Below are 18,739 nucleotides of genomic sequence, written 5' to 3'. Positions count from 1 at the left end.
GTAAGTCTTGAAATTAAGTAGTGTAAGTCTTCCAACCTGGTCATGTTCAAAATTATCTTGGTTACTCTAGTTCTTTTCCATATAAAGTTTAACATCAGTTTATCAATTTCTACCCAAAAATTCTGCTAGGATTTTAACTGGAATTACAGTGAATCTATAGACCAGTTTAGGGACAATGTAAAATATTGACTCTTTTAATCTATAACCACAGTATATCCCCATTCACTTAGGACTTCTTTTATTTTTTGTCAGTGTTTGCTAGATTTCGGCTTACAGGTTTTGCACAATTGTTGTAATATTCCCACCTAAGCTCTTCATGGCTTTGGTATTATGTTTAATTATATATTTTTATTCCAGTCACCAGCTGTTCCCTGTTAGTTTATAGAAATGTAATTGATTTTTGTATGTTGACCTTGTATCCTGAGAACTTATAAATTCATGTATTAGTTCTAATGAATTTTTGGAGATTCTTTTGAATTTTCTGCATAGAAAATCATGTTGTCTGAGAATCAAGACAGTTTTTATTTCTTCCTTTCCAATCTGTATCCATTTTGAATCTTTTTTTCTTACCTTATTGCACTGACCATGATGTATTATCTGTTTTGTATATCGTTGGATTCAGTGGGCAAAATTTTGTTTTAGAATTTTTTTATTTTTAATTGTTGTTTTAGATTTTTAAAGAATTTTATATCTATGCTCCTTAGGGATGTTGGTCTGTAGTTTTCTTTTCTTGTAATGTATTTGTCAGGTTTTAGAATCAGAGTAAAAATGCTCTCCATATAGAAGGAGCTGGGAAGAGTTCTCTCTTCTTCAGTTTCCTAGTTTTTATATAATTGATATAATTTCTTCCTTAAGTGTGAGGTAGTATTCACCAGTGAAGCCATCTAGCATGAAGTTTTCTTTGTGCGGAGGATTTTAACTTCAAATTCAACTTCTTAAATAAATACAAGGATATTCAGGTTATTAATTTTCTCTTGAATGATCTTTGGTAGTTTGGAACAATAAATTTATTCACCTCATCTACTTCATCAAGTTTATTGGCATAAAGTTGTGTGTAATATCTGCTTATTATCCTTTTAATGTCTCTAAGATTTGTAGTGATGTCCCCTCCCTCATTCCTGCTATTTCCTGATGAAAAATAATTTCCAAATGAAGGAGTTAGACTGTAATCTTCCTGAAGTCACAGAGTATATCTTTTTGATCTCGTGTCCCCAGTGTTCATTGAAATCTAGAATGTAAGCTCCATGAGGGCAGGACGCTGGCCTTCCACCAGCTGCCCAGTGCTGCACTTTCCTCTGAAGTAAGTCTTGGTCCACTTACGTGTCCAGGCACTCCCTCCTCACTGAGCCCACTCACAGCAGAACCTTGCTGAAGCACCAAGCGCCCTGCCTGGTGCCCAGCCCAGGCACCACACAACCATACCCATGCAAAGGCCCATCAGCTCATCACCTCCCAGCAGCCTAAGAAGCACCTTCACCGCCTCCCTGTCGGGGACCATGCACATTAATTCCTACAGCATACCCAGCAGTTCTCAAACAACACTGTGCAGTAGAATTACTGTCAAGCCTGTTAAAATGCATATTCCTGGGTCTTACACCCAGAGATCCTCATTCAGTGGGTGTGAAGTGCCAGGCTTTGCATAAAGTTGCAACAGGTTATTATTGGCCAACAGGGTGAGTCTGGACTGAAATCCAGCCCATGCTTGGTTCACCAAGCCACGCACTCTGGTGTGGGCCTGCTCCACCCTCAGGGACGGCCACGTCTTGATTTTAGTTTCATCTGCTTGCCAAGTCTAGTGTCTCTGGGGATATATCTACAAGGGCAGTTGAGGTAGGGAAGGCTTTTTCCAATTTGCACAAAGCCTCTCTATGCCCTGGTGTATTAGCCTACGTCCTCTAAAAGCACGTGTCAAGATAGGGCTAGAGATGCATGAGATTAATTAAAAGAAGTGCCTGCAAGGGAAAATGAGAAAGAAGGCAGGAGAAGTAGGGAGAGCCATCAGCCAAGGATGGAGCGCTAACCCTTGTAAGAGAGAGAACCAAGAAAAGTTGGATGGAAAAGTCTTAGACTACATGTAGTTCTAAGAAAATTTGGTAAAGCTGATGGGGAGTCCTCCATCAGCCAAAGTCACTCAACAGAAGGGTCCTCTGTCTTGTGAGAATGGGCCTGCCCTGGTATCCCTGCTGTGCTCAGTCACTGGCTGGAAGTGGAAAGCGTGTCTTCATGAAGAGGGTGGTGGATTTCAGGGAAACTATGCCCTGAGAGGTGCACTTTCACAGCTACTGTTCCTGGAGAGAGGCGGGTCTTCGGAATCTGCCTTTGTAACCACTCCATCACAATCACACTTAGAGGAACACTTGCCTGCGTTTTTTTTTTTTTTTTTTTTTTTTTTTTTCGCTATGTATGTATTTATTATCATCTTTACAAGCTAGTACATTTTAATTAGTCTTGCCCTTGCCAGACTGAGGAGGACTTTCAATCTAAATGGACTTTTAAGGAGGAGTTTTTCTGATAAAGTCAGATTTATAGCAACGATAGTCATCTGACAGCTTCACATTACTTTGTTTCTTCAGCCATTCTGAATAAACAAAATTCATAAAATTTGCATATACTGTCCTGGCTTTTATCTTTCCTGAATTCTAGATGTGTATTTCCTGTCAGAAATGAAACTCACTTTCCCAAAGTAGAACTCTCATCTTTCCCTTCTAATGTGTTCTCCCAGCACCCATTTTGGCACTACTGGAACCACTCAAACCCAGGACTGAAGACGAAGTGAGCTCTGCTTTCTTACCCCATCCTCCCATGCAGGCTCTTGTCAAAGGTCTCAGTCGTTCAGCAAATATTAGGTGAACACCTTGTACGTTCCAGGTGCTATGACCAGTACGGGGGATAAAATCGTGAGCAAAACAGATACGGAACCTCCCCTCACCGAGCATACAGTCTATGGTAGAGATGGATGTTAGATGTAAAGTTACAATTGCCACAAGTGCTATTGGGAAGGGGTGACATAAACACAGGCATGTCAAGATAACTGAGACCGCTTGCCTCCATATACTGTAACTGGGGCCTCAGAACTAAGGTCACCTACACCAACATGACTGCATGATTTGTTCCAGTAATTCTTGCCCAGGGATTGCCTACGTTTTTAAAAAGAAAGGGTTGCTAATCATCCCCTAAGGAAAAAGGAGGCCCAGACTTCCCGGATACAATGTCACACTCTTGGGGGCTGGGATGGGGGAAACTCCCCAATTCCTCTGCAGTCAGCCTGTAGCCTAGAATCTAGTTATATCCACAGTGGATGACTCTGCCCCCATTTTCTGCTCTATATGTTGTAACAAGGGATGAGCCGAGTAGAAGGGACACCCAGAGGATGGAAAAGTTGAATCTGCCTCAGAGACGGGGTCAGGGAGAACAGCTTTGAGGGCGGACAGGCACAGGCAAAGTGTGGAGGGCAGGGCACTGGGGGGCAGCACATGGTGGTCTGCTTGGGCTGGACAGAAGGGAAGGGAGGGGAGTTGGCTCAAGGCCTGGAGGAGACTATTGGATGGAATGTGTTGGGGGAAGCCTGGGGTTCAGGCGTCATTGCCTACAAAAGTGAAAAGGCCTGGGAGAGCATTTCTGCAAGGTGGCACTGATGGCTGTGTCTCAGGGTGGAGGAGGCCCTGTGCTTTTCTGAGCCAGCCCTGAGGGCAAGCTGGGGGTCATCCAGAGAGCACCTTGAACACCTAGCCCTAGGGAGAGGCACGAGGGCCAAGAGAGAGCAAGAGTGGCAGAACTGTCACCTCTATCCTGGCTCTGCCCAGAGCTGGGCCTGGTTCCCAAAATACCATCTTATCCCAAGAAGGGCCCCATAGCAACAGGCAATGGGAGAAGAACTATTTGATAGCCCATCGTCTATGGATACCTTCTCTTAGCACCCCTTGCTCAGTGTCATGAATTCAAGTGGTTCAGTTGGTTTTCAGATGAGCTTCAAAGGTGTACCTGGCACCTGTTTGATTAGGCCCTCTCCCTCCTCTTCATCCTCACCTCCTGATGCTTTTTTTTTTTTTAAACATCTTTATTGGCGTATAATTGCTTTACAATGGCGTGTTAGTTTCTGCTTTATAACAAAGTGAATCAGTTATACATAAACATAGGTCCCCATATCTCTTCCCTCTTGCGTCTCCCTCCCTCCCACCCTCCCTACTGATGCCTTTTTAAAGCTAAAGACCACACTCTTTAACCAGGCCCTTCCTTCGTGATCCAGCTGTTGCCCTCTGTTGAGCCCAGATCTCAGGGACCTGGGCCATGCAGGATTAGTGGTTTGAGGTCAGTGTTGGTGCCCTCCAGTAGAGTGATCAGAGCTCTAGGTCTCTTCCCTGGACAACCTCTCTCCTGGTTTGTAAACCAGTATTTATCTGATTGTCTGTTAATCCATATATACCCAGGACCTTCCATGGTCCCGATTCAAACAGGTGCCCAATCATTCCTTTCCTGAGTGTTGTTATCTGTTACACGGCCAGCCTGAAAGAACAGAAACTGAGAGGATGGAGAGTATCCACTCTAAGTAATAACTACCACCATTTCTTGGGTGCCTAATATTTCCAGTCCCTACCACAACCTGCCAGGAAGATGCTTGAACCAAATCTCAGAACCAGGCATCGACTTTCCCAAAGAGATGCAGCTAGCAAAGAGTTGTGCTGGGATTCAAACCCAGAACACTCTGATTGAAAAATCTGGGTTTTTTCCTGACAGCATTTCGTCTTGTGTAGCCACTGCCCTAGCTGGTGAGAACAGCCCAAACCAACGTACTGGTTTTCAAAGTGATTTATAAACAGTAGCTACACGTCAGCGTGTCTTCTCCTTTACTCACTTCATAACCATGTCTGCATCTGTGCTGTGATTCTGGTCTGGAGCAGTGCTGGGTGAGGATAAAGCACAGTGATGAACAGTGCAGTCGACTCTGGAGCACCTGCCAGAGTTGGAAGCCTGGCTCTGCCACTGTTGTGGAAAGAAGGACCACAGGCTCAAACTGTGTGATCTAGCCCTGTGGTTGACTCAGATTCTGCATGCAGAAAAGAGACAGAGGAGCCGTCTCCACCTTCTCACCTCCCCATACCTGCAGGTTATAAATGTTCTTTTAGAGAACTAGCCTAGTAACTCAGGTGAGCCATCAGGGTCTCCTGGGGAGAACTGCTTCTCTCTGCAGTTTGAAGTCTCTTTTTCCAAAAACTGCTTTTTCATTTTCTATGGATGCTGATTTCTCAGGAGATATATGACAGTAAGTTCATGGCACAGGAGAGCCTTGGACAAAGGTCTTTGTCCATGGTGGTAGGAGGGGAGGGAGGGCAGGAAGGTTAGATACTGCTGGTAGAGGAGGGGTAAGTGAGTCTCTCATTATCCTCACCAGCTGGATGACTTTGGCCAAATCACTCTACTACTCTGTGCCTTAGTTGCCTCATCTAGAAAATGGGGTTAAAAATGGGACTTAACTTCAGGGTATTGCTTTGAATCCTTTATTATTATTATCTAGAACTCCATATCATTAGCTATTTTTTGGAAAGCATTTGCCTTGCTAACTTTAATTTGGGATAACATTTGATCCTGCCTCATTCACACAAACACGATTCATGACCATTGCGTGATTTCTTCTTGGTGTTTGCTAGTCCAGATCCCTCATTTTAACAATCAGAACTCAGTCAAACCAGCATTAAATCCATGTCAACTCAGCACTCAAAGTGTAGAACAACAGCAAGTATAGAAAGAAAAAAACAACAACAACATTTTTTCATCCTCATCACAGCAGTACCTTAAACTTCTGTTCTTACCATTACTTTAAATCTTGTATTTAATTTTGGACATTTAATATCTGACTTTCTAGCTAAATGTCCCTCCACCCCAATGTGTAATATAATGCTTGGCACATGGTAGGTATTCCCTGAATGTTTAGTGAATGACTGTGAAATCCTCTAATAAATGTCTATTAATGCTCTGATTCAGGTCTAGCACAGCCCAAACATGCAAACTGATGCTTGTTTGGAATCAGCTTCAGAGTGAAAACTAAATTCCTTTGCTTGCCACACAAAGTACTTCATTAATTGGCCCCAGCCAAACTATTATTCCTCATCAACTACCATTTCCTCATACCCTCCCCCCAATTCCCAAGTTCCAACCCTGCCAAACTTTATATCATTCCCAGAATAGGTCATGCCCTTTTACAACTCTAAGACTTTGTACTTGCTGTTCCCTCTTCCTGAAATGCTCTTCCCTTTTAAGCATGGCCAACTCCTACTGAGCCTTCAAAACCCCAGCTTAAATGACTCCTCCTCAGGGATGTCTCCTTGACTCCCCAAGGCAATATCAGTAGCTCCCTTCCCTGGGCTCCCTCAATACCCTGTCTAGCACACTGATTAATTGGCCTGGCTTTAGAGTCATGCTAAGGGCTGAGCTAAATCCCTGGCTTTGCGACTTATGAAGTGTGAGACTTTGGGCGAGTTATGTGACCTCTCTGAACTTCAGTCTCCTCGTCTGCTAACTAGCACCAGTAGGAACCCCTGAGGGTTGTAATGGGGATGATTTAATTAGATGATTGTAAAGTGTACAGCAAATGCTTAATAAATGGTAGCCAGTCTGATGCATCCTAGTACAGCACCTGACTACTCTGTGATTCACTTGCCTCCCCTATGTAACCCTAGATAAAGCAGGCAAGGTCTTCAATTATTTCTTTTTTTTTTTTTTTTTTTTAAAGCAGTGGTATTTTTTTTTTTTTTTTAATGAGGATCTTGAATCAGATGCGTATGTTTGATTGATTGATTGATTGATTGATTTTGGCTGTGTTGGGTCTTCGTTTCTGTGCGAGGGCTTTCTCCAGTTGTGGCAAGCGGGGGCCACTCTTCATCGCGATGCGCGGGCCTCTCTCGTTGCGGAGCACAGGCTCCAGACGCGCAGGCTCAGCAGTTGTGGCTCACGGGCCCAGCCGCTCCGCGGCATGTGGGATCTTCCCAGGCCAGGGCTCGAACCTGTGTCCCCTGCACTAGCAGGCAGATTCTCAACCACTGCGCCACCAGGGAAGCCCTTCAATTATTTCTTATCCCTGGCAACTAGCACACTACCTGGCATGTAGTAGATGCTTGATGCATCCTTGCGGCATGCTTCTGTGCAGTCACAAACAAATGAATCTGCCCTTTGATTCCCCAGAGTGCCCGGGAGGAGCGAGGGCACCCTGCAGTGGCCGGGGCAGTTGTGCTGACGGCATGGAAGGAAACGGAAGCTGCTCCTGCCAAGTGAGTTCAAAACCTTGCTCTCCTCCTCCCTGACTCTGCTTTCTCCTTACCTGTGGGGTCCCTCTGTAAACACACACTGAGTGGAGACTCTAAGAGGTAGCGATATTAGTAAAAAAAAAAAAAAAAAAAAAAAAGGATGCAGTGGTGTGCAACAAAATGACATGTTAGAGGCTGGGGGACCTTTGAGTGTATCCATCTGTAAAATGAGTTTAAGCCTTAGGTGTATTCATCTGTAAAATGAGTCTAATAATAATACCTACGCAATTATACTTGTTGAAAAAGTGAGATGAGATCATGTATATGAAGATACTTTGTGAAACCATGCAGGGTGACAGAAATTTGTCATTGTTACTGTTAAAAATCACCGTTATTAACAGACTAGTCTTCGGAGCTGTCCTCAGCACCCATACTTGAGCGCTGGGTCTGCCAACTGAGGCATTTCTTTGCTGTCCCATGAAAGGGACTTTTGCAAGCTTCAAGCCTTAGACAATGGAAATACAAAGAAATCCTTCTGAAAAGGATTGAGCTCAATTGTCTTCAGAAATGCAAAACTGAAAGCGTTTTCATTTCACCCTTGGGTGGAATTATGATTTAGCCATCAGTACTTGCTCTCTGTATCTTTGGACTAACGAAGCAGCTTTCTTCTGAAGAGCTCCAGACTCTTAGTAATAACTGATGCAGGGATGAATGTACAAATTGTAACACAAAAAGAGCAAAGAAGAAAGAAAGAGAAAGAAGGAGTTTCAGGACAGGCACAGAGGAGGGAAGATAACACTTGGGAAACAAACGCTGAGCAGACAGTCAGTTAGAAATCCAAGGGCTTTGTGGGCAGCGCAGATCGCTTGGGTCTAACATCCTCTCCCTGGGGTGTCCTGCAGGAAGGATTTGGAGGAACAGCCTGTGAATCCTGCACTGATGACAACGTATTTGGACCCAGCTGTTCAGCAAGTATGTCTCACTTTTGTGTCATCGAATGCAATTGTGAAGGTTGGAAGTCAGACATGGCTTATACAGCTCAAGACCCCAGAAATAAAGTTCCTTGGGGGGAAAACACAGAACAGTTCTCTATAACCAAGTCTACACAGGCAAAACAAAGAGTTGACAACAAATCTGATAAGGAGAGACAGTGTGTCTGTGGTTTTCAGTGCTTGCAGGCAGCTACTCACCAGGAATGCTTCCCGGCAAACTCTGGGGCATAGTTTCCCTCTCTCCAGGCTCCAGGATCCAACATCCACCAGTTCCTTGCTTGCCCAGCTTCTCCATGAGGTCTTTCCAGACCATGGTCTCAGCACTGACCTTCTCGCCAGGGACCTCTATGTCCACCACAGGTCCCAGCACATCTAATCTGTCCTTCTTTGGGGAGTTCACAGATAAATACCTGAGGTGATCAGAGGCTGTTTGTCCCAATTTGCAGATTATGGCTTTGTCCCTGACATGGGTTTGTCCACTCTCTTATTTCCGGTTCTCCCCAGAAGTTGACCCAGAAGCATTCTGCAAGCATTCTAGTACAAGTAGCATATTTGAGAGGTGACCCAGGGAAACACTAAGAAAGTGACACAGAGGAAATAAAGGGGGTGTTGTCAAGACAGAGACCAGTGTGGATGACCAGAGCTTAATCCCCTGGGGAACTCTGGAAGTCCGTGTAGAACACTCACCTTGGAGTTACTTTACCTGAGGAGAGAGAGAGCCATGGTGTAGTAGGCAGAGTAATGACCACTCCCCAAAATGTCCACATTCTAATCCCATGGACCCAGGAATATGTTGCCTTCCGTGGCAAGGGAGGATTAAGGTAGCAGATGGAATTATGGTTGCTAATCATGTGACCTTACCATAAAGAGACTATCCTGGATAATCTGAGTGGACCCAGTGTAATCACAAAGGTCCTTAAATGTGGAGGAGGAAGGCAGAGGCAGAAGATGCGGTGTCAGAGTGACGAGACGTGAGACGGACTCCACCAGCCCTTGCTGGCTTTGAAGGTGGAAGCGGCCCACGAGCCAGGCAATGTGGGAAGTCTCTAGAAGCTGGGAAAGGCAGGGAAAGGGATGCTCCTCTCCAGAAAGGAACACAACCACCAACACCTTGATTTTAGAGCAATTACTTTGGATTTCTGACCTCCCGAACTGTAAGACAATATATGTGTGTCGTTTTATGATGCTAGGTTTGTGGCAATTTGTTACAGCAGCAATAGGCAACTAATACATGCGGTCGTTAGAGGGGAGTTGTTCATTCCCTGGCACTTCCAACCCCCAGTGAGCACCCAGGCGGAGCAGGCTTCCTAGGAAGTGTTCACAGGCTACTGGAAGGCAGCTGAATGCATGGACTTGGGAAGGAAGGCCTAGAGAATGTGGGTGTAGTAGGGACAGTGTCTGCCAGATTCATAGTCTCCCAAAAAGGATAAGTCAAGTGCCCTTTGTCCAATACCACCTCAGTTTGGCTTTTATAGAAAAATCGTATTTGGTAGACACTGCATTGATTCAAATATTTTGGGCAAGAAAAATACACAGACATCCCAAACCCCCTAAGTTTGCTCACTCTGTAATAAGTTTCATCTGCAGTAGCAGAGACATGGTCTCATTCTAATCCATGGGGTCCTTGAAAGCAGGTGCTGTTATACCTCTTTATCTCCAGTACCTTCCACAGTGCTGCCTGCGTGGTAGACACACACTACACTCTTGGCTGGATGAATAAACAAATGAGTGAGTGAATGAATGATATAATTTGTTCCAGCCCTCTTGTCCTGACCCAGAAACATGTTATTGGGAGGCATCATGTAGAGGTGATTAGAGCTCCAGCTTTAGACTCAGACTGGGTTTCAGCCCCAGGGCTGCTGCAAATTGTGGGAACCTTAAGTTTACTAAGCATACTCTGTGCACCTTCATCTGTAAAAATAGAAATAATATTGCCTCCTTTAGAATTATTACGAGGAACTAATGAGATAATCACTGCACAACAGATGATAACAATTATTATTATTAATACCTACTATTCCCTGGTGTCCCCCAATCTTAGGTTTTTCTTCATCCATCACTTTATAGAAGATTATTTCATAAGAGTGTTAGCAAAAGCAAATTTAAAACAGATGTTAGCATTCTGAGTGGTTTTTTTTAACATTACATTATATTCAAGGACAGTAAACTATTAAGTATAATCAGTCGTTTATAAAGAACATGTCTTTCAAATTGGCCCTTCCCTACCATAATAGAATTTAAATCACATATTTTAAATAAGTATTGAAATAGGAAGAAAGACAGCAACCAACACTGCTTACTTACCAAGAAAGCCAAGTAATTGTTTGCGGATGAAAATTTAGAAAGAAGATGAGTTCATGTCACCTCCAAGAAACTGGTGTTGGTTGCCAGTGAGCACAGATGTACACGGAGATTCCACACATTTCTAAATTTAAAAAGTGGCTTCCCTTTACACTTGTTTGTGCCATGGAGAAAGGGCAAGCGAAAGGGTTTGGAAACCCAAGTTTTTAAGTAAGAAAATTGGAAACCTAAACTGAGACTTGGGAGATAAGACTCCCAGTTCTGGGTTCCAACAGAACTTTGTGAGATGATGAAATGTCCTGACCCGCACTACCCAACATGGTAGCCGCAAGGCACGTGTGGCCATCGAGTACCTGAAATGTGGCTAGTGCAACTGAGGCACTGAAGGTTAAATTTTAGCCCATGTTACTCAGTTTAAATTTAAATAGCCTCACGTGGCTAGTGGCTACCATATTGGATAGCGCAACTCTAGAACATAATGGCTAAGAGAGCAGGCTTCAAGTCAGCTGGCCTGAGTTTGAAACCAAGCCCAGTTGCTGTGGGACCTGGAGCAAGCTATTTAACCTCTCTAAGCCCTCCTCATCTACAAAATGGGAATAATAATACCTGCCTCGTGGGATTGACTCGTAGAAAAGCTCCTAGTGGCAAGTCATAAGCACTCAATAGAAGCAAGTATTAAGCAAGGACAAGAGCAATCCCACAGTAAGCTGAACATTCATTCACCTATGAACCAATGAATGATGGCTCAGTGATGGCTGGTCATTTCCCATTGGCAGGTTCCCGTAGGGGAGCCTGGAAACCTTTTCAGCCAGGCATCCACTGGGTGCCAGTGTTGTTTCACCCATGAGGCAGTGGTTGTTGGCGGTGGCAATTCTGCCTGTAAGTAGGACAGCGCTATGAGTTGCAGTTTATTTTTAACACTGACTTTAACCTGCTGCCGGAGCATTCTCCTACCTGACTCTCGATTTGCTTAGAGATGATCTCAAGCTGCCATCAGCCAAGGGTGTTCATCTCAGCTGCCAAGGCCCTCACCTGCTCAGTGCCTCACTCCAGGTTAGGGGAGAAAGCAAAGCCCACTTTCTCTAACATGACCCAAATCAATCCCACAATCACGTCTTGTTAATAACAGTAGCTAGCATTTGCTGAGTGTCTGCCGGGCACCAGGCACTGCACAAGGTTTGGCATGCAGAATCTCTTTGGAAAAACTCTGCAAGCTGGGTTCCTCATTTTATGGATGAAGAAGCAAGAGAGGTTGCTCAAGGTCACGCAGCTATTACAGGGACAGAGGCAGGGTTTGACCCCAAGTGTCTGACTCCAGAACCTGGGCACAAAACCACTGCACCATTCGGCCCTGGCAGGCATCCACCGTGCATTAGACCCGTGACAGGTGATGGGCATCCAAAGAGGGGAGAGATTAGGTCCCCACTCCCAAGGAGCTAGAAATGTGGGAGACGCTTTTGAGCCTATGTGCACAGTACACATGAGATGCTACGGGAACATGAGAGAGGGCAGCTCACTCTGCCAGGGGCACGGCACAGGGGCTCTGTGCTCTGTCCCTCTGACCCCAATGGCCATGGCTTTGGCTACTTTAAAGTCATACACCCCAAGTTTCACATGTCTCTAGAGATTTGCTGAAGCTGGTTTAACAAATACCCAGGGCTCTTTAAATGACCTTTGGGAATCCCTCTGCCGCTCACGTCTCCTTCCCAAGGATACTTTCTTGGCAGTGGCTGGCAGCCCTGCAGTGCATGTCAGAGGCTCCCGAAAGCTACCCGTGCCAGATCAGTTAATCCAGTACATGGGCTGTGCTGAAAGGCAGGACTTGGGGAGAGGCTCATGCCTAGAAGGGAGGCTCAGCGACAAGGATGGCCCTTGTAGTGAGCACGTAAGTTGGGAGCAGGGGCTGAGTCACATTCGACTCCCCCCTTCCACCTCCTCACCCTCTCCATGGGCTGCATGACAGCATTTAGGACATGCAGAAGCAGTGTATCTCTTAGAGTTCAGCTGCCCCACTATACTGTGAGCAGCTTGAATTTAGATATTGTGAGTTACTCTTATTTGTATACCCAGTGCCTAATCCAGTGCCCGCCACTAGGTAGGAGCTGGGTAGATATTTTTTAACTGAGTTAATTTGCATCTTCTCTACTGAGCCCATAGTACACCCCCTCCTCACCCCTATTATCTCCGTGATGAATTTGACTTCCCTCTGGAACTCATCTGTTCCAAAAGCTACAGCCATGGGTGGACATCAAAGTGCTTTGCTAACATAGAAACAACAGCAAATCAGTTTTTAAAGGGAGGATGATAATTGCAAATCCAATTTAATTCTTCAGTAATTTGAATGAGCACTGGAGCTAGTTGTCTCCCATTTTCCATATGTAACACGGGGTTAATGATCTTACCTCACCAGATTGAGAGAGAAAAACGCAGCCCTGACAGCTGTCGGCTGGTCGCTGGCCTGCAATTTCATAGAATGTCACCATCAATGGCTCGCTCTATCTGTGCTGGAACAAGACAGAAACTAGGCCACTGCCTTATCCTGTCTGAATAGAGAAATAAACAGTGACAGGGGGCAACCCAATGGCCATCTCTCCCAGTTAACACGAGTGGCTACTGCTGCTTCTTCATGATCCCTCGCCCCTGCTGCCGACTTTGACCACTGTTGTGTTCCTGGTGGTACTTGGCTGGCTGGCATGACAAAAGTAATAGTTGCAGCAGGAGGTGATAGTGAATGAGGTACAAAGAAAGTGCTGCCCAGAGGAGCACAGATTCTGTTTTGGCACCTCTGAGATGGCACTACCGAGGAGAGGGGCTTTAGCTGGCCTAGAAGGATGAGGAGGATTTCTACTGGATTTCAGTTGCATGCAGAAGGGAGCAGAGTGGAGGCAAGAGCATGGAGGAGTGAAAGTACAGGATGCACGTCCTGCTGCCTCCACAGGGCGTGGTCTTTCCTAGACCAGCTCCCCCCATCTCTTCCTGGCCAGCCCCCATTGCTATTGACCCGTCACGTCTTAGCATCTATCACACCTCATTATGATGGGCTGCTTTCTTCTGCCTTCAGACTGTGAGCTCTTTGGGGGCAGGGACTTTGGGTCATTAATCCCAAGCACAGCGCCCTGTAAGTAGTAGATGTTCAACACGTGTTCTGAAGGAAGATGAACTCTAGTGAGTCATCCCATGCACTTAGATCCTAAGACGCATAAAATGAAGTGGCGAAAGATGAAAATGAAAATTTTTAAAGGTTGGAGTCAGCTTGGAGAGGGCCTTGTTTGCCAAACAGAGGAATTTAGATTTCATTTGGTTAGCAATTGGGAGTCACTGAGATATTTGGAGGAAGATCACCTTGATACCATTACTGATCAAATGAAATGGATAAAACGGAGAGGTAAGAAATCGAACAATGAGTCCAGGTAAAGTGCTACTGCAATAGTCCAGGCAAAACAAGATAAGGACCTGAAGGAGGACAGTTCCCGTGGAGATGAAGGACAGGGGATTGAGGTGGGACATGTAACAGCCTTAGAGTTCGAACCTTCAAGTTGCAAACTTTCAAAGATGTGAACATACATCTAGTGCCAGCAAGGAACCAGAACTTGTACCATCAACGTCAGGCATGAGTAAAATTGCAGCTTGCCCTCCATCTCCCATTGCTGACAATCCCTCAGCTCTACCATCTCCCACCTCCTCTCCCTCCTCCAGTCAGTCACTCTCCTTGCCTGTTCACTCGATGCCAGCCCCTGTATGCCAGCTGTTGTACTGTACTACTGTACTTTTCAAGGTACTGTACTATAAGATTAAAAACGTTTTCTTTATTTTTTGTGTTTGTTTTTATGTATTATCTGTGTGAAAATTATTATAACCTATTACAGTACAGTACTATATAGCCGATTGTGTTAGTTATGTAGCTAGGCTAACTTTGTTGAACTTAACGAACAAATTGGACTTACGAATCCACTCTCGGAATGGAACTTGTTCGTATGTGGGGACTTACTGTAAACTGAAGCTAATAAAAAGAAGCCAAGGTTCAAACTAGGGTCTCTAGGGCTTCAAACCCATGGTTTTCCCCACTTCATCAAGCAGAATCTCAATAAACACTATCTGAAAACAGTATCCTTCTAGAATCTTTGGAGGAAGTCTACATCAGGTAACGAAAAATTCCCCTTTTCTGTCTGCAGTGTGCAGCTGTGTGCATGGAGTATGCAACAGTGGAATACGCGGCGATGGGACCTGTGAGTGCTACTCTGGGTACACCGGCCCCAACTGTGACAAGCGTAAGTACTGCTAGTTCCCTTAATACCACACCAGATCAAATGGGCACAGACGTATGCATTTCAGTCGTGCATGCGTGTACTTGGGCTCTACATGTGTGCCGTGCCATCAAATGTTTTGCGGGAAGATAGGCAAAAATTTTAAAAGAAAGGGGACGAAAGGAGAGGAAGGGAGAGAAGGGGAGGGGAAGGGAGGAGAGGGAAGAGATCGTGTAGAATATTGGCAGTCACGGAAGATTTGGGAACAATGCAGTGACATGGCTGTAGCTATGGTTTAGGAAGGCCAGGCTTGTGGCAGTGTGAGGATAGGCTGGAGAGGAAGACATTGGGGCCATTGCAACGAGTTAGGTACCTGAAAAGGGAGATAAGGCATGTTCTCCATTAGAGGTCTCAAAGACAGAGCACATCAACAGGAAATGGAGGCTCACCAAGGCTAAATGATTCACCAAAGTTCACAAAATAGTAAATAAGTGAGCTGGGACTCAAGTCACTGAAATTCTCTAAACAATCGATCACACTGGGTTTAATCAAAAGATAGAGACCACAGGGTGATTGCAGCAAGGGAAGTTTAATATAAAGAATTAGTAAGCTATGATAGGAGAGTGGCTATAAAAATGCAAAATGAACTGCAGGGCTGATGGGGCATAACAAAGAAGGGCAAACTTGGAAGGGGACAGCCATCCCCAAGGCTTGGCTCAAATCTTGCTGGAGAAGGGGTGCTGGCAGCCCACTTAGCAGAGGAGAAGTTTGCTGGTTTGCCCAAGCCAGCATGGGAGTACAGTCACCCAGCAGGCAGGCAACAACCCTTCAGGGCACTGATGAGCCGAGGCTGGGGGGCAAGTGGACAGAGGGAGTTGGAGCACCTTGGGTGCTAAACCCAATGTCTGTGCGTGGGGAGGGCTGTGGGAAGGTGGCCACTGGGTCCAGGCCAGGGATGCAAGGTCACCAATGAACTGTGCACTCTGAGTGCACAGTTGGGACAGGGCATCACTGGATGTCCTCACACATCCACACCACTGACAGGCTGTGCAACAGCAGCAAACACAGCAGAAGCACAACACTGCACAGCAGAACCGGAAAGAGGAGCCCCTTCCTCCTGCAGTAGCCCTCTGGCGCCCTCTACTGGCCAAGATTAAACTATCCTTGCAAAGCAGAAATGTTCAGGGTCCAGCCTGTTATCACAGAGCAGGTGATGAAGGGTGAATTTGGAGCTTAGCCACTAGGAAATTGGACATGCTGCCTGTGACAATAGCTTCACTTAACTTATCCTCTGGATTTTATTCTCCTGGTCTGTAAAATAAAGGGATTAGACAAGAATCAAATTCAACAAATTCAAACTCACTTTATTGAGAGTCGTTGAGAAGATATGGGCAGTGGTAGAAAGGAGGATGAATAAAAGACAGCCTGTGCCTTCTTCCTGTGGAAGAGACAGACATGCAAACAACCAGTATGAATCAACAGCAGAATGAAACTCAGGTGGTTAGGGTGGACCCCTTCCATAGCCCTCAGTCAACCTCCTTCCCCAGCTACTCCTGTACTGCACAATGGACTCATGAGCAAAAAACAAAAACACAAACAAACAAAAAACCCTTTTTAATAAGACCAGAGATCCACCTCAGAAGCCAGCTTAATAGACAGCATGAAAAGATTTGCTTCCAAATGACAAAATAATTCTATTGAGTCAGAAGATAAATAGACTGGGACAAAAATATTTGCAATCCACATGGCAGAAACGTTTTTATAATAGAAAGTCCATGAGCCCACCTTTAAAATCGGCCAAGGAGCAGCTAATTCTCAGGAAGAAATGAAAACTGGCCAACGAGCATAGAAGAGGTGCTTAACCCCACTAGGAGTCAGAAATGCAAATTAAAACCATAATGAAGTAGTACTTTGGAGTTTGGGAGGTTTTGTTTTGGTTTGGTTCTGGTTTTTTGCCCACTGTGTTACACAGGTTGAAAAGCTAGGTAATATCTATCTGTGGGTGTGAGAAAAATTACGGTACTGTCAGTGGGGATGTGAATTGCTACAATCTATGAGGGAAATGTATCTATTAAATTTTAAAGGATGCTTACAGTTTGAGGCGACAGCCCCAATTCTAGGAATTTACCTGGAGGACTTGAGGGGTGGGTAGGTGAGAATATATGTACAGAGAAACTCATGATAGTATTGTTTTTAAGAACAAAGCAAGCTGGAAACAACTTGAACATCCATGAGTAGGAAGTGGTTGAGTGAAGTGTGGTACATCCTATTCTAGTTAGAAGAATGCTAGCTGCGGAAAGAAATCAACACAAAAATCCAATGGCTTAACACTACGGTTCCAAAACTGCACCAAGGCATCCCAAAGTACCCCATCAAACTCACAGGGCTGCTATGGGATATTTTTAATTTCTGAGGGAAACGGTGATAACACCTGTAGAATGTCGTATGAAATGTTAACCTGAGTTAGTACACAATTTCAACATTAGGTAGCACTACATTTTGTGCGATGGTATCATTTCTTTATAAAGCTGCATTTCCAGCGGTCACTGTGGTAAAAAGTAAGTACCATGCAAAAATCATTTTACCTGGAAGGAGGGTGGTAGTTTCCAATCTGACTCCAAGGCTGAAGAAGTAGTGCCATCTCCAACAAGCTCACGTGTCCCGTTAGTAAGTAAATGTGGTTGTTTAAGAACGAAATAAAATATTTAATCTTTCTATTAACCATATTACTTTTTCAGATGGCTACTACGTTATCATGACATAAATAGTTACTGAATTCTTTGGTTCTAACAACTTAGCAAATGAACCGGTAGATATTTCTTTTGTATTGGGGTCCCGTGAAAAAAATACTGAAACACTAAGGGCACCGTGACCTGAGAATTTGGGGAACCTCTGGCTTAACACAACAGAGGTATATGTCTTACTAATGTAACAGTCCAATGTGGGTGTTCCTGGCTCCCCACCAGCTCCCCACCACATGGTGTTCAGGGATCCAGAGCCTTCCATTGCATGCGTCTGCCATTCTGTAGCACCTCTGAGTGCTCTGCTTTGAGCCACGGAAGGAAGGAGTGTAGAGAAGCACCTGCTTATAAAGTCCAGAATAATACATAGAACTTCCAGTATTCCATCAGCGTAGACTAGTCATATAACCCCACCTGGATGCAAAGAGGGGTGGAAAACGTGATCCTGAAAGGGCAGCCCCTTCTCAGCAACAATTCTACTTTGTGGAAGAGGTGAGGGGATATTCTCTATGAATTTTTGATACAACTAGCCACTGCTGGGAGACAAACGCATGCATCACACTTGTGCACATCCTGAGAGCAGCACACTGACTGCCCTTTGTTCCAACATCTTTACAAGGACGTTTGTAGAGCGAACAGCCTTGGAAGATACAGGACCTCCCTCGGGAACAAGTGCGGGCGTGCTTACTGCCTGTGCCAGCTATCAGTGGATTGCCTCTCAGCTCCGAATTCACCCTTTTTGCCTGCTCTGTGAATATGGAGGTGGCCTTTGGAATATTTCTCATTTGTCAGCCAGTAAGATGTGAAGCCTTACCAATAGAGGGTGCTAAAGGGACACCGAAGAAGCAAGAGTTTTCTCTTCTTGTTTCTGGTTTAGCTCACTTGCCAGGCTCCTGAAGAACGCGGTTTTGCTCCGCTGCTCAGCCCCGCAGAGTTTCTCCAGCACTAGGTTCTGGCAAGGCTTAGCATCCTCCGGTATCTGACCACTGCATACCTCGTCTAGCGCTTGACTCGGGCGGCAGCAACATAACCAGGAGCCCTAGACAGTGCAGGCTGGTGGCCCAGTTCGGGAGCTGCTCTGCACACCCTCCCCTCAGCCCCATGCACAGCAAAGGCCCCGCAGGACCAGCCATCCAGAGAGCTGACCACCCACCTCCATGCCACGCAGCTGGCCCCTGAAACCACCCCTGCCCCCGTCACACACAGGAGTACACCACACTTCT

General features: G+C 45.3%; 1 protein-coding gene across 1 annotated transcript in view; it reads left to right on the top strand.

The window, feature by feature from the left end:
* The window catches only part of STAB2 (stabilin 2), a 161,415-nt gene that overhangs the window by 16,492 nt on the left and 126,184 nt on the right, over positions 1 to 18,739 (top strand). The window contains exons 4-6 of the mRNA XM_057557591.1: positions 7,177 to 7,262; positions 8,141 to 8,210; positions 14,704 to 14,799. Coding sequence (XP_057413574.1) covers positions 7,177 to 7,262; positions 8,141 to 8,210; positions 14,704 to 14,799 — 252 coding nt within the window. The remainder of the gene's footprint in view (positions 1 to 7,176; positions 7,263 to 8,140; positions 8,211 to 14,703; positions 14,800 to 18,739) is intronic.

This window comes from Balaenoptera acutorostrata, chromosome 11 (genome assembly GCF_949987535.1).
Source record: "Balaenoptera acutorostrata chromosome 11, mBalAcu1.1, whole genome shotgun sequence".
NCBI classification, from domain to species: Eukaryota; Metazoa; Chordata; class Mammalia; order Artiodactyla; family Balaenopteridae; genus Balaenoptera; species Balaenoptera acutorostrata.
This window is presented reverse-complemented; position numbering and strand designations above follow the sequence as displayed.